A 14,378-nucleotide genomic window follows, 5' to 3' on the forward strand; every position below is an offset into this window, starting at 1 on the left:
AGAGGGAGAACCAAAGCTGGAGGGGAGTAAGTTTGGAGAGAAGAAATTCTAGCCCACGTCGAGATATTTGTCGGCCTTGTGTCGGCGCGAAGATAGGGAATGGGGTTTCAACACCTGGCCGCGGGGAGATGCATGTCATCTGCAGGACCTTCTCTGTTCCTTCAAAAGATCAGTCCACTGGAGAGTAACCCTTGCTGTCGAGTCGGTTGAGCTAAAAAAGTCCCGGGAATTGTCAAAAATACGAGGTGTCGCATGTCTGTCACAACGCAAGAGTGAGGGGTGGAAAATGGGCCTTTTAGCCTCTCCAACTCCAAGACTTGAGTCTTGACTTTGCTGGCCCAGGGAAATGCATAGGATTGAGTTGGAACGGGAGAATCCATATCGTCACCTTGAAACCCTGTAGATCTGAAGACCAGGCTCGCTGTGACCGTGCACACGCACGATTTGACCGTGCAAGGGGCGTCGGTGCGGGATTTGGGTATCACGATATTCGGCATCAGCGGCGCGAGGCGGATAGGAGGGGAAAAAAAAAAAAAAAAAAAAAAAAAAAAAAAAAGAAAAGAAACGAAAGAAGGCAGCGCTGAATCAGACTCCTCAGAACGGAGCAGAAGCAAAGCGCAGAGTTGACTTCCTTCCGACGCAAGCTTGCCGTAAATTACATACAGCCATACCCCCCTGTACATTCTGCTGCACCCCACACGAGCTCCCCCTCGAAGTCCCTGCAACTTGGTACCTCTCCATAATAAACTTGGTGCAGCGTGACTTTCCGGCGGCGTTGCTGGCCCAAAAGACGGTGAGATTGCCGGCCAATCATGTCGCTGGACGCCGAGGTACGGTACGGTAAGTTCGGATTATGACTGTGTAATGCCGTGAAATGCTGTTACGCACCCGCCCCACCGGCACAACATCCAGCCACTCAGGGTGCGTCCGCTGCAATGTAAATCCGAGCCGACAGCAGACCCGGCCGCGGCCAGCCCCCCCAGCGATTGGTCCAATGATGGCCTGATGATGATTCTTCTTCCTCTTTTCCCTCCCTCTTTTCTCCCTCCTCCTCTTCCTCTCTCCTCCAGCACTCCAGCACAACCACCCTGTTCACCCAGAACCCCCTTTCCAAAGCTAATCCAGATATTGAACGTCAGTACTAACCCAAATATTGTCGAGTACGCCCGCCAAATGGCTGTCGCTGGGCTCTAAATCTCCTTGCTGGGGGGCATGGTCTCCATGCTCCTCCAGTCCCCGAGAAGTCCAACGAGGAACAATCTACTTGACTCGACGATATTTGCGAAACTCTTTCGGCCGCCGCTTCGAGCGTCGAAATTGCCCCTACTACGATCATAAAAGAAAAGAGCACGACGTCCACAAGGGTTGGAGTTTGTTAATGCTATCGGATCTCTCTCGATTACTCCCCCTCTATATCCCTCTCTCTCTCTCTCTTTCATTTTTTTTTCTTTGCTTCAATTGCTTCACACCGCCTTATCCTCTTTTCGATAGCTCCTCTTACTCTTGTATTTCACCATCCTCTCCGCCCCGCGCACCTCGATTTCACCCTATAACTACACCTATCGCTTTCGGATACGTTTTATCACGACAAGATCCTCCAACAACACAACACTAGAGCCTTGCATCTATCCGTCCCTTGCATCATGCCTAACTCCGAAGCTTACCAACAAAGGCCATTTGCTTCCGCGAGTGCTCGTTCCGGAAGACCCCGCTCTTCTGGAGGAGATACTGGCGCCTGTCCTCCCCCTTCTGTCCTCCTCGATACACCAAACGCCGGGCTTATTTCCCCCTCGAGCCAAACGAAGAAGCAAGACCTTCAACAGCCAAAGACACCGCTGTTTAAAGATTTAAATAATACTAATCCAAAAAATAACAAGAGAAAGAGGCCCTCATCCACTTCGGATGACTCCTCTTCTTCAGACACCGCCGATTTTGACCACGAGGAAAGTGACGATGATAACGCTGAAGACGATGCGGAAGAAGATGCTGAAGAAGATGAGCCGGCAGCTTTTGCCCCGTCTTATGGTGGAAAAGGAAGAAGTAACCGTAAGGCGGGGCTTAAACTCGGCCCATCGTACCTGAAAAATGGAAAAAGGTTGAAGATCGAGAATGATCGCACTGGCGGCGAAGTCGCCAGCGAAGAAGAATATATGGCCGGTTCAGTCAGCTCTGTTTCCTCCGTCAGTTCCGTCAGTGCTGACGGTTCTGTCGTGTGTGAAGACTCCGATGCAGACTACGAGGGGGTGTGCTACGTCACAGATGGCGATGATGAGGATTTAGAGGTTGAGAAACTTGAAGAGGAGATGATATTGGATGAGTTTCAGCGCGACCGTCCTAGCGTAGGAATGAGAAGCCTTGGGGACGAGTGGAGTGGATTCGATGATCTTGAAAGTCGACCTCTATACTCTGCTGGCTCATTTTTCGATGATGAAATTCTTTCACCAGATAATAACGCTCAATTTGTCATCAACTTTGGTTCTGATACCCCACCTTGCGATCTTCCTGCGTCACGGCGCGTTCATTTTGCCGAATCTGACGGTGACTCGTCAGATTCAGATCAAACCTCTGATGACGAGCTAGTCTCGGATTTCTTACAGCAAGATAGCCTTGACCCTGATTTGAGACGCATGATCGAGAACGATGGTGATGCACGCAGGACCACCCGGAGCTCGCACGACCTTTTTTCGAGCCATGATTTCTATGAGCTCCCGAGCAATATTTACCATGTCGAATCCGATAGTGATTGTAATAGTTTCTCCAGCGGTTATGAATGTAAGTGGCCTAGGCTGAACGGAATCATATTTTGTTTTCTTTTTTGTCGCTGATTCTCTGAAAAGCCGATGGCGGGGAAACTACGGACGAAGAGGACTATCCTCCACCTGCGACGATAACCCATCCCAGATCAATCCTTCGTCGTGATTCTAGTGCTTCACCGTCACCAGATGAGGAAGAGGAAAACCAACGGCCACAGTCATCTCGTAGACGTGGACCCCTTCGGGGAACATTCATAGCTGATCCACATAAGCCCGTTGCCGTCGTAGCTCCCAACGGCAAGCAACTTATTCTGATTCCCCCCTACGCTTCTTATCGACATGACTGGCTCGAATCAGCAGCGAATAGCTTGGCAAACACCGCTGCCAATAGTCCTCAGCCTATGGATGATAGTGACACTGATGTCCAGTCCACTCATGCTGAATGCAAGGTTTTCAGCCCCATGTTGGCCATCACTCCGAGCCTTGTGAAGACTGGCTTAGTTGGCAACGATCCCGCTCTTCAGATGACAGGGCCACCCGAGGCATTTTATGCTGATCGGGCATATCTTCTCCAAGCGATTGAAGACGAAGAAGACGACGATGACGATGACGACGACAGCGAAGCGGCACTTAACGTTGATGATTTTATCGATTTCGGGGATGGCTCTTCAGACTGCGAGGCTGGTAAGACGTTGGATGATGCTGATGAAGTAACATCTCCCGCCGTTGCTCCATCCGTCAACGTCGACTTAACCCCCACCCCGAACCGAACCGCTGAAGTTTCTCAAGCGAACAGCGCCGAACGTCTTCTGAACCACCTCGACCGCGGGATCGTTACTGCCTTCCGTCGAAATCATACCCGCTATCAGACTCTGATCCGTTTGCCACATCACCGGGAGTTCATGCCGGCCAACTCACCCTCAAGCCTTTCAAGTGCTTTCAGACGTTCCAAATTGACCGACTCGCGAACCCCGCCACGTCGACGTAAAACAACCAGCTACTTTGGTGGAGAAGCAGTTAGAAGGAAACTGCTCGATTCTCATCGGAGAGAAACCACTACAACATGATCGATCCTCATCAAAAAACCACCCGCTTCGAGTGCGACGAACGCACCCTAATATCTTGACAGTCTGGCCAGAAATTTTGGAACGCAGTGTTCGGACAAAGCCCACGGTTGGAACATCACCTCTTCCTACTTGTCTGATCTACCTGATATGTCTTGGAGTATCTGTCATTTTCCCCATAGATTCCCTTCTATTTCTGAAAGAGGATAATATGGTGAGTGGCTGCGATATCAAAAGACTGAAGGGAAAAAGAAAAATAAGTAAAAAGAGAAAACACAATCTATGTGTATGTGTTGATTATGCACGACACCCTTGCTAAAAGCAGATAGCACCATGTGCTTTTATTTTTGGCATGTATCTGCTCATGCATGAGTGTGTCTGTGAAATGAATTTCCTTTATTTTGCCGAGTACATGCATGATTTATGGATTTTATTATTTGATGCTGTTTGGCTTTTTTTTTTTTTTTTTCCCTTGTTGTATCCTCTTTATTCTTATTTTTGAAAACTTGATTATTATGCAGGTTTATACTCAAAGCCCCTCTCCGGATATATCATTATTCCATAGCCAGGAGCAGCGCTGAATTGAACGCCTTTATGTGTCCATCTCGTGCATGAAATGCTTTGCTGCGCCCTGCCCTGGCAATTTCACACCTCCTTCTCCCTGGGCCGAAACGCAATCCCTGACTCGAAGCCAAGAACCAGACTTTTCCACACATGAATGTTTGAAGTGTCCATGCTTTTTTCACCCCCCGTTTTCCCCTCCCTTCTGGTTTTGAGTTCGTGGCGTGCGTGGCTTTCCCCTTATCGGTGGTGGTTATCTGGAAGTCGGGGTACGATCCCGGCTTTATTGTTACCAAACGAAAAAAAGAAAAAAAATAAAAAAATAACAAAAAGCCGAAAAAAAAGAGATTTCAAAAAAGATGTCTTATACGAACCAAGCTATGCTCCGTACATGTAGTGGTAACTAACTCGCCTGTTGAGAGATCTTAAATGCTAAGTTTTTATTCATTATTTACTTCCTGCTGCGCGTACTCCAGTATAGATTCAAAATTCGCTGTCAATTTCTACACACAAGCGGATATGCACGGTAATAATCGTTCGTGTTACTCCGTCCATGAAATGCATATGACAAACTGGGTATAGAGCAATTGGAGAATAGAAAGAAATACAGACATCCAGGACAAGCAAAAGGGGAAACAACTGCAGTGCAAAAAGGAATGGCAAAATTACATAGATCATATTTTCAACAACCGGGCAAAAATAAAAAAGTCAAAAAAGGTGCCTTGTCCGGAAAGGGGGAGGAAAAGCCGGGGGGAGGGGAGCTCAGGCCCCCGATCGCACCATCGTTAAGATCCCGGCGACATTGACAAACTATCCATTGTCATGCGACTAGGGGAGACAACCACTCGTTCCTCTGTTCCTGTACGGACCGCCCTGTATCCGTTTACAGGGATACTTCCATGGGCAATTGTGCAGCTATATTTATCAGGGAAGAGTCGGCTGCGTGCATGGGAGGAGATATAGGTTCTGAATTCATTGCAGAACCATGTCCAATCAATCATATGAATACCTACGTTAGTTCTGGATATCCGCCTGCCTTTTGGTGCAGGAAGAGGAAAAGAAAAGCCCTCCAACAGCGAGAGTGTAATATGTCAAGCGAGAGAAGGGAGTAGAGGTATGAATCACCCTGTTTTACGCTTGATCACTTCCACGACCAGGGGGGAGTCTATCTCCTCATTTTTCCTACAGGTTAGGTATGTTCGGATTGGTTTTGCGGTGCTATCAAGTTCTTTTCTCAGCCGTTCGGACTCCATCATTGAAAAGAGGAGGTGAAAACCTACACGTTTCCCACTGCCAAGGGCGACCTTAAAAAGGCCATCTGCCTCACCAAACCCCTCTTTCTAAGCGCTTGGGTCAATGTATCCTCCTTTACATCCAGACCCAGCGCGTTGACCACCTCCTGATACGTCATCTGACGATTCTGTATGGAGGAGGTTATAAAGGTTTCGATCTCGTCGAGCTTTTCGTCAGTAAGGCGCCTGGCTCTCCCAGGCCGACGCTTGGGAGAGGCAGAGCGTTTCTGGCAGGTATATTGGACGGCGCCAAAGGGCACGTTCAGGTGTTTGCAAATCTGGTGGTACGTGTGGCCTAGACTACGCATGAGGAGGATGTCGCGTCGTTGGTCGCGTGTGAGGCAGTGGCGGTGTGGCTTGATGGATTTGGAGGGTTCGGGGAGCGGGGATTGGGTTGAGGGAGGGATGATGGAAGAGGGAGACGAGGAGGCGGGGACAGTGGCGGGATGGAGGGATATGTGTGGAATAGGCGGTTGTGGTGGTGTAGGAGGTACTAGTTTGGTAGCTTGGGCCTGTGGTATCGACGCCGACTGCCCATTGTTTTCATGGGGCGATAGCGGCGCCGGAGAGCGAGTTTGCTTCAGAGGTCTATCGGTGGGGGAGATGCCTGCCGGAGGGAGAGGGGTCGTGGCGGCGGTGGACGAGGTCGGAGAGAGGGGGGTGTCCATCGTTGGCGGATGGTGGTGCTATGGGCTCTGTGGACTATTCGTGTAGTCAGGGGCGCGAGTGTGCATGCATAGGAGGTACAGGAAGTAACACATCCAGGCCACTCAGACAGCCGGTCTGGACAAGATGCATCAGTTTGGGATGGTCTTCTCATTGGATGCATGATTGTCGAATAAGAAGATGTTCGCTAGACAGGGTAAAAGGAGAAAAGGTGCCCCAGGTCCAGCGTGACTTACTTTGAAGCCAGGAGTGGTAAGGCTCGCAGCCAGCCCCCGAACCACCAGTTCGCAAGCGCAGAATGGATGATTCGTCGAGTGGCTCCTGGACAGACGGCGCTAGGAAAAAATAGTTTCAAAGTGAGACCCTGGAGAGAGGAATTGGCGCCTGGCCCGCAGAGGGGGAGGAGACAGGTTGAGGTTTGCGGACGAGAAAATACTTTGATGTCAGGAAAGAAAAGTCCAGGGTGGAGCTGGCGCTAAAGAGCGACAGCAGAGCTGCAGATCCGGGGGGGATTTGCCGGCCAGTGATCTTCACGTTCGAGGTTCTTCAACCGCTGTTCGTCATGGCAGCGTGCAGAGACGATCGATCTCGATTTCCACCCACCCCCAATGCGGTTCTATCTCTCTCTCTCTCTCTCTCTCTATATCTCTGTGTGTTTTTGGCGGCGGTTAGGCAAAAGCCCGGCGAGTGTCTGCGGTGACATCAGAGATACCTCTTTCTGGGCGGCAAACCCGGCACCAAATCAGGTTCCGCGGAGGTCAATCCCAAAATCCAGCTTCTCCTTGCGGACTAGCGCCAAGCAACCAACCAGCCATTACATAATCCACCAAGCTTCAGGCTTTTCTGCCTTTTCAACCACCGCTCGGATCGCGAAACCAAGCGACGGATTGCCCTCGAACCCACACAGGCTACGGGGGTACGAGGACACTATTATCGCCCTGTCTATGGGGTAGTTTGTTGGTTTGTTCAGCTAGACTCGCGTGTCTCACCGCCATGCATGATCTTGCCCACTCCCACGTTTTAAACACCTTCGCTTGCTTCGGAGAACTACGCGAATTGGCTCCGAGCTAAGATGTCTTATTGACTCTACCCCTCCTCGCGATTGGGCACCACGCGGTTCCGCCTGGTTTCATAAATCCTTCTAGCTCCTTCGTTAGTTTGGACAGATGGGGCACTGGCTTTCCTGCCTCACAATGGTTCACTCTGATGCGGATCTGCCATCGCTGGTGGAAATGTATGGATGCCTGGATCGCCCGGGATCCTGTTCCTGTCATTCGTCCGGCATGTCACCACCGGCGATTCGCCCTGAACTCTCGAAGCGCATCCTGCAGGGGGGCTGTTAAAAATAGCGATACCTCCAATTGTGGTTTCGACTACGGAGTACAGCAAAGTCACACCTGGCGCTAACGATGGCCGGCCCAAAACTTGAGACTCGAAAGAGAAACCCTAGGCGGATGGAGGAGTTTCATGCACTGCTCTTTTTGCACATCGGTGGGCCGAAACAGCCGAGTGAAAAGAAAAGAAAAGAAAAAAAAAAAAAAAAAAAAAAAAAAAAAAAAAAGGGAGGGGATCTTAACTTGCAGCGTTTATGTACATCCATGTCCTGCACGCGATCCTCTTAAGGACGCTATCCGCTTTATCCGGTGGCAACTATTGGCTAGTTGCGTTTTCGGTTCCTGGCTAGCGAAAAAGAGGAACTCAGGTCCAGCATGCAAGCTCTCGGACTTTGGCGTTGAACCAACGTTTCATGGTTTGGCATCCTTCTCTAGCCTAGCGATTGTTGGACTTCCAAACTCGCCACCGGCTTCGTGAGCCTTGCAATGGAGAAGACATTGCATATCCAGCCACTGGATGGGCCCTCATGATTCGGAAAGTCAATTTCTAGTTCGCTGCATCACAGCGCCAGGGGTTTCTCCTCCAGCTTCTGACGAGTGCTTCCGGAACCTGTCTGTGCTTGGCCTCCTTTGAAGGAGCCAAACATATATATACCAACATACCCAGAGCTCCTTCTCCGTGTTTGATTTCTCTGTCAGTTGTTCTAGTTTGGGCTACCAAACTTCTTTTCTTCTTCTATCATTGTTTTTACAGTATTGCTGGCTTTTTGTTTTAGTCTATCAACTCAACATTCACTCGTTGTAATTCAAAGCCAGTCATTTTATACATAATAATTGCCTGCGGCAAGCCATCTCTCTCTCTCTATCTCTCTGCGTCTATCTCTTCCTCCCTACTTTCAGCAAGTCTGATTTCATCTATTACTGAATAAATAATCATTTTCGCCTTGACTCTTCCGCTCTTTTCACCATGAAAATCTACCAGAGTACCGCCGTGCTCTGGCTCATTGTCCACCAAGCAAGCGCTACCGTATGTCTCCTATGCTTGTCGATTCATGTGGACGAACTCAATGTGTCTAACGGGAATATTTAGCTGTGGGGCCATGGCTCTTTTCCGTTCTTCAGAACCCCTCTGAGATGTGACAACGTGTGCACTCCTGGCCAGGAGAAAGGCTATGATTGGGGTGGCATTGGCCTTGGCCTTATCGACTTCTTCGACGACTTCAACTTCTCGGGCTTCACCTGCAAAAATATCCTTGATTTCAAGAAATGGACTGGGAAATTCCAAGTATGACCGTCGAGACTCTTGTCATATACCTTTATTTTGCTGATTGTGGAATACAGGACAAATGCATCGAAGGAACTCTGCAGAAGGACAAGTCGCTCTGTCCCACAATCATTTCCAGCAAAAGGAAGGGGTTTTCTATTGATACCTTTCATATCACTGTTGACATCGATATTGATGTTGCCTTCGAGTATAACATGCCTGATGGAAAGACCTGCAGAGAAATCCATCCATGCTCCCCGGGAGGATCTATCATCAAGAATACCCAGTGTGGAGGTGCCACTTCGGTGTCCTTCTTCATCCCTAGTTTTGCTCTGAAGGCGAAATGCAAGTTCGCCATCCACAAAATCATTTTCAAGTGCGGTCCTCCACAGTTCACAAAGACTGTTGTTCCCAGCTTGCCTGCTTCAACCACAGACATTACTTTGTCCACTCAGCCGACTCGCCCCTCAACCACTGAATCTGTTGACGTTACAACCACAAGTGCGCCGTCTGTGACTACTTCCACCGAGGGTGGAAACACCCCCGGTCAAAGCAGCACCGACATTATTCCAGGCGAAAGCTCTACTGTGATTATTCCAGGCGAAAGCTCTACTGTGATTATTCCAGGCGAAAGCTCGACTGTGATTGTACCAGGCGAAAGCACGACTGAGGTTGTTCCAGGAGAAAGCACCCCGGTCATCACCCCAACTGTTTCTCTGTCAACCTCGACTGTGTTTACAACCAGCCTTGTTACCATCACTAGCTGTGCTCCAGACGTTCCAGACTGCCCGGCCCAGTCACAATCTACTGTTGTTGTCACTTCTACCGTTGCGATCTCTACAACGCTTTGCCCAATCACAATTACCCCAACTGAGCCAGCGGGTCCAAGCAGCACGCCAGGAATTCCAGGACAACCATCTCAGCCCGGCGATGACAGCACCAACGTTCCCATCCCTACAGAAATCACCCAGACAAACGTCCCAGGCCAACCTAGCACAACCAGCGGAGCTTCGCCTGTTGAATCAACGCCCAATGTTCCAGGACAGCCATCTCAGCCCGGCGATGACAGCACCAACGTTCCCATCCCTACAGAAACCACCCAGACAAACATCCCGGGACAACCAAGCTCACCCCAAAACTCCTCTCCAGTCGAGTCTACTCCAAATGTTCCCGGGCAGCCAACAACGACTAGCGGTTCTTCGCCTGTCGAGTCGAGCCCAAGCATTCCAGTACCAACCTCTCCGTGCCCGGATGTCGTTCCCAAGTGTTTTAACACCTGGTTGGAACTTCTTCCCAAGTGTAACTCTAACAGCGATGCTAGCTGCTTCTGTCCATCCTCAGAGTTCACTTCTGAAGTTATCAAATGTATTGAGGCTTGGGGTGCCTCCGATGAGGAAGTCCGGACCGCTATTTCGTTCTTCACTGGTATCTGCGCTCCATACATCCCTAAGAACCCTGGAATCATCACCAAGGTTCCCACTTACATCCCCATCGGTCCACCCCCAACTGCTACCGCCCCAGCTGGCGTTACTGTTACTCAGACGGTTCCGTGCACCACCATCACTGTTTCCCAAGTGATTACCCTGACTAATGCCGAACCAACCACCCTCACCACCGAAATTACTGTTCCTCAAGTCTCCTTCACGACCGGTGGGCCTGGAGCCAACCCAACCGTCGACCTTATCCCCGGCCCCGCGCCAGCCCTTTCTACCCCGTCCGGAGAGGCCGGTCCGGGTGCATCTACCCTCCTTACCGTGCCAGCCACTGCACCTGGCGGGCCAAGACCTACCGGCCCTGAAGAGTTCACCGGTGCTGCCGCGTCGTTCTCCGTCTCAGGCAGATTCCTCTTCAGCGCCGCCGCTGCAGCGGTTGGTTTCATTGCGCTTCAAATGATGTGATTATCAGATGCACTATAGGCAATTAGTGCTTTACATTCCCTCTCTAGATGACCTCTTTGCTCTCTTATCCTTGTTTATATCATATTCTCTTACTTGTTTTTGTTTACCTCCAATCCCTTTGGACGAGGACAAAATAAATACCAAACCCTGGTTTGCACTACTCAGTACATGTATTTTCTTATTTTTATTCTCCATGCATGATGGCTATTGATGGTGTGACTTGAATCTCACATAGAGTGTAATTATCATGTGTTCTGACATTTCGGATATACCATTGACCATAGTACTGGTTAATATCAATTAATATGTAAATTATAATTCAAAACGAATCTTTTCTATTTAAAGACTTTTTTTTTTCGGATGGATACTTGAAAGGGTGCATGTACTGTACATATACGGAGTACTGCGTACTGAAATCCTACAACCCGGGCAATGATCTGGTGAAAGCTTCAATCGCAATGAAAATCAAGGCTTAGAATTCTAAGCGACTTCAGTGCAAATGTCTGGTGATACTTTTATGGAGAGTATAATGAAAGATCCTTTCTAGAGTCCCTAACAGAAATGAAAGATAAGGAAGAATAGGATTAGATGCCCGCCAACATGCGGAGTTATGCTGATAATTATATCTAGAAAACGAGAAACAGCCGTTAAGATCATCGTACATCATATATATTTTGGTCATTAAGCCTTGAGAGCAAGGCAAGGAAATTCGGAAGGGCAAAAAATTATCATCCCACTCTGATCCCGATGGCAGCACTTTTGGCATCCGTTCAAGATCCCGTCAAAAAGAGACAACAGCTCATCCGCCCTAGCCAAACACCAAGCACCTCACCTCGATGCTCTCCCTGCCCCTAGCGCCCACCGGCGTCCTCGGATCTACAAAGGCGGTATGCGGCACTCTCTTCCCGGGCGCACCCTCCTTCGAATCCGAACATTTTAACAACAACCTCTCATCCCCGCCGATCCCGGACCAATAGTACCACTTCTGCGTGGGGGCATACAGCACCGTGGCGGTCTCGCCCGTACGATCTGGATACCGATGCTCGACGGGGACCAAGTCGGCGTCGTCGACGGAGAGGGAGGATGCGAAGGCTAGTGGCATGTCCTGCACGGGCCCGTTGAGCGGGCGCCAGACGTTGATGATGCGATAGCGGCCGCGCAGCAGTTGCTCCGCTTCGTCGGCCGGGAGGTGATATTTCACGCGCTCGGCGGCGCTGTAGGGTGTCTGGTCGACGTGTGCACGGGTCACAGGTCCGCGAGGGGCGTCCGGGTTGCTGCGGCGGATGGTGTGGTCGAAGATGACGACGCGGGTGGCGCCGGGGACGTGAGTGAGGATCAGGTCCTCGACTTCTGGGTAGTAGACGGACTTGATGTTTGCGTCGTCGGTGAAGGAGGGGTCGGCTTTGGTTGGGGGCACGTTCTGGAGGGCCTGGAAAGCGTCGCGGTCGAGGCAGAAGTTGGCTTCGTGCCCGCGGATGTCGGTGATGGAGACCTTCTGGGGGACCTCGATGAGGTTGGATTGGGGTTGGCCTGGTGGTGGATTTTCGACGTAGTAGAATGGTTTGGAGCCGTCGGCAGGGGGGTGCCAGAAGGCTATGGATGCCTCGACGGGCCCGCGTGGGATGTAGCTGGGATCGTTCGCCGTGGTGGTGGTGGTGGCGGCGGCGGCGGCAGCAGATGGTTGAGAGACGATTGTCGTCGACATGGTGGAATCCGGATATATCTTATTGCCTGACTAGGCGTATAAACCTGAAAGCAGCGTTGAAACTTGTGGGCGCGAGATATCTGGCCATATAAGTACAATATCGGGGACGAGGGGACTCTTGGATTCCCCCTCTCAACCGAGGGAGCTCTCCCCGCTTCCGACAGACAGGGTGATGCCATCCTCCCCACATACAACGCTCATCCTACCGAACGCTGCTCAGTCAACGCGATCACGCAATCGGCTGCACCCTAGCTCTGCCTGCTCGACAACCGCCCTTTTCACGGCCTTCGGGCTCGGTCGTGAAGCGCGATTGATTTACCGCTGTTTTCGCCGACGAAAAAAAAAAAAAAAATCCCATAGTTATTAGTAATCCCTAACTAACGTAAGTAATTCCACACCGAACCGGACACCACACCAAGTCAGACACTAAAATCATCATATCCCAACTAACTGCTAGATAGCTTGTCAGCCAGGGTTCTATGCTTCAAGCGCCCTGCGTCCCATCAATGGCGTAAACTACTGGATCTCCTTTCCCTGGTTTGTGACGCTTAATGAGGCTTGAAATTTTTCTTTTTTTAGCCCCTATCTTAGGAGATACAGTATGCGGATCGTTGCATAGCCGCCCGAGGGAGTATCAGTAACCTCCAGTCAAATCCGGTCTAGGAAGCATCAATTAATCCCTTTAAATCGCCCCTTTAATGACCCTGATCACAAGAGACGTTTATTTGATGCTGGTGCCTCAAATCTCTAATTTTATACACGTTACAGTGCTCCTGGCTATGCCAAACAGCAATTGTTAACCAATAGATTATGCCTCGCCTTCTCTTCGCGCGTGAGGATGTATCAACTTCACGACCGCACCATATCCAAACAATTGGATAATATTCCTTCTTTTCAGTTTTATCGTTCATCTATCCCTGCATGGAAGTGCTTGCTATTTTTATTCAATTTCTATTCCTAGAACAGTGAGCCCGTGGTTCATTGCAGATAAAGCCGTCCATTCCTCCTCAAAAAGCTGTTTGAGTCAACAGGCTCAAGTCTTCTTTTGTTAAGCCAGACAGCATATGAATATCATTATATTCCCTTACATTTCAAGCCCAAACTTTGCATTTACTCGAACTCCAACTGTCTTGCAGCCACACTCGATCGGCACTACCCACAATGGCATCTCTATCCAACCCACTATGAAGCCTACAAAGTCAAGTACACGCTTGCTATGCAAGACCCAGAGGAGACAGAAACAAGATACCACACTGTCATCTTCATTGTGACCGACGACAACGGCGACGGTTATATTCACCATGTCACCGGCGACATCACAGCGGGAATGACATACCAACCCAAGCAAGGCAAACAGCCCGAAACCTCACAAACCTTCCACAGAAAAGAATTCCTTGGACTGGTCCAAAAGTCCAAATATCCCGACGAAGTTAACCGTGTGTGCATGTCCGTGCCGCCACCACATGCCCAGAAGCGATTCAACCCCCAGACCATGCGCTACGAACAATTCAAGCCCGACGGATCCTTCTACGCTCCTGGCGAACGCCGCCCAAAGTACTTCAAATGTACCGAGTGGACGGAGACTAAGGCGATTCCTGCTTTGTTCCAAGCTGGCGTCCTTGAGCAAGGTGCACCCCTGAGATAGCTATAAAGCCACATCCTGCGAGGTTCAATCGCTTACAGCTCAACACTCCATCAGTTTTGACGATAAGGCCATTGACAATCTTCATGGCTAATTGCTATCATCATTTCTATCATGCGATTTTTCTTGTCCATATGTGCTCTGTTTAAATTGTTATACTGTTTGCCTGTGTGTTTGTTTTATCTGTGCTGGCCCGTTA

At 49.9% G+C, this 14,378-nt stretch overlaps 4 protein-coding genes across 4 annotated transcripts; 3 read left to right on the forward strand and 1 right to left on the reverse strand.

Moving 5' to 3' along the window:
- The first annotated feature begins 1,068 nt into the window (after positions 1–1,068).
- On the forward strand, positions 1,069–4,147 carry D8B26_003018 (uncharacterized protein). Its single transcript, XM_003068690.2, has 2 exons — positions 1,069–2,772; positions 2,838–4,147. The coding sequence occupies exons 1-2, from the start codon at positions 1,644–1,646 to the stop codon at positions 3,818–3,820; spliced, it is 2,112 nt and encodes a 703-aa protein (XP_003068736.2). The 5' UTR covers positions 1,069–1,643; the 3' UTR covers positions 3,821–4,147.
- A 4,490-nt stretch (positions 4,148–8,637) lies between these two features.
- D8B26_003019 (uncharacterized protein) lies at positions 8,638–11,105 on the forward strand (the record flags this gene model as incomplete). Its single annotated transcript, XM_003068688.2, has 3 exons — positions 8,638–8,697; positions 8,761–8,955; positions 9,012–11,105. The coding sequence occupies 3 exons, from the start codon at positions 8,638–8,640 to the stop codon at positions 10,830–10,832; spliced, it is 2,076 nt and encodes a 691-aa protein (XP_003068734.2). The 3' UTR covers positions 10,833–11,105.
- A 535-nt stretch (positions 11,106–11,640) lies between these two features.
- D8B26_003020 (uncharacterized protein) lies at positions 11,641–12,537 on the reverse strand (the record flags this gene model as incomplete). Its single annotated transcript, XM_003068687.2, has 1 exon — positions 11,641–12,537. The coding sequence occupies one exon, from the start codon at positions 12,535–12,537 to the stop codon at positions 11,641–11,643; it is 897 nt and encodes a 298-aa protein (XP_003068733.1).
- Positions 12,538–13,347: 810 nt separating this feature from the next.
- On the forward strand, positions 13,348–14,182 carry D8B26_003021 (uncharacterized protein; the record flags this gene model as incomplete). The annotated part of the gene is made up of 2 exons (XM_003068686.2): positions 13,348–13,369; positions 13,674–14,182. 2 exons carry the CDS (start codon positions 13,348–13,350, stop codon positions 14,180–14,182), a joined length of 531 nt encoding a protein of 176 aa, XP_003068732.2.
- Between the last annotated feature and the right edge of the window lie 196 nt (positions 14,183–14,378).

Source organism: Coccidioides posadasii, chromosome 2, assembly GCF_018416015.2.
Source record: "Coccidioides posadasii str. Silveira chromosome 2, complete sequence".
NCBI lineage: Eukaryota > Fungi > Ascomycota > Eurotiomycetes > Onygenales > Onygenaceae > Coccidioides > Coccidioides posadasii.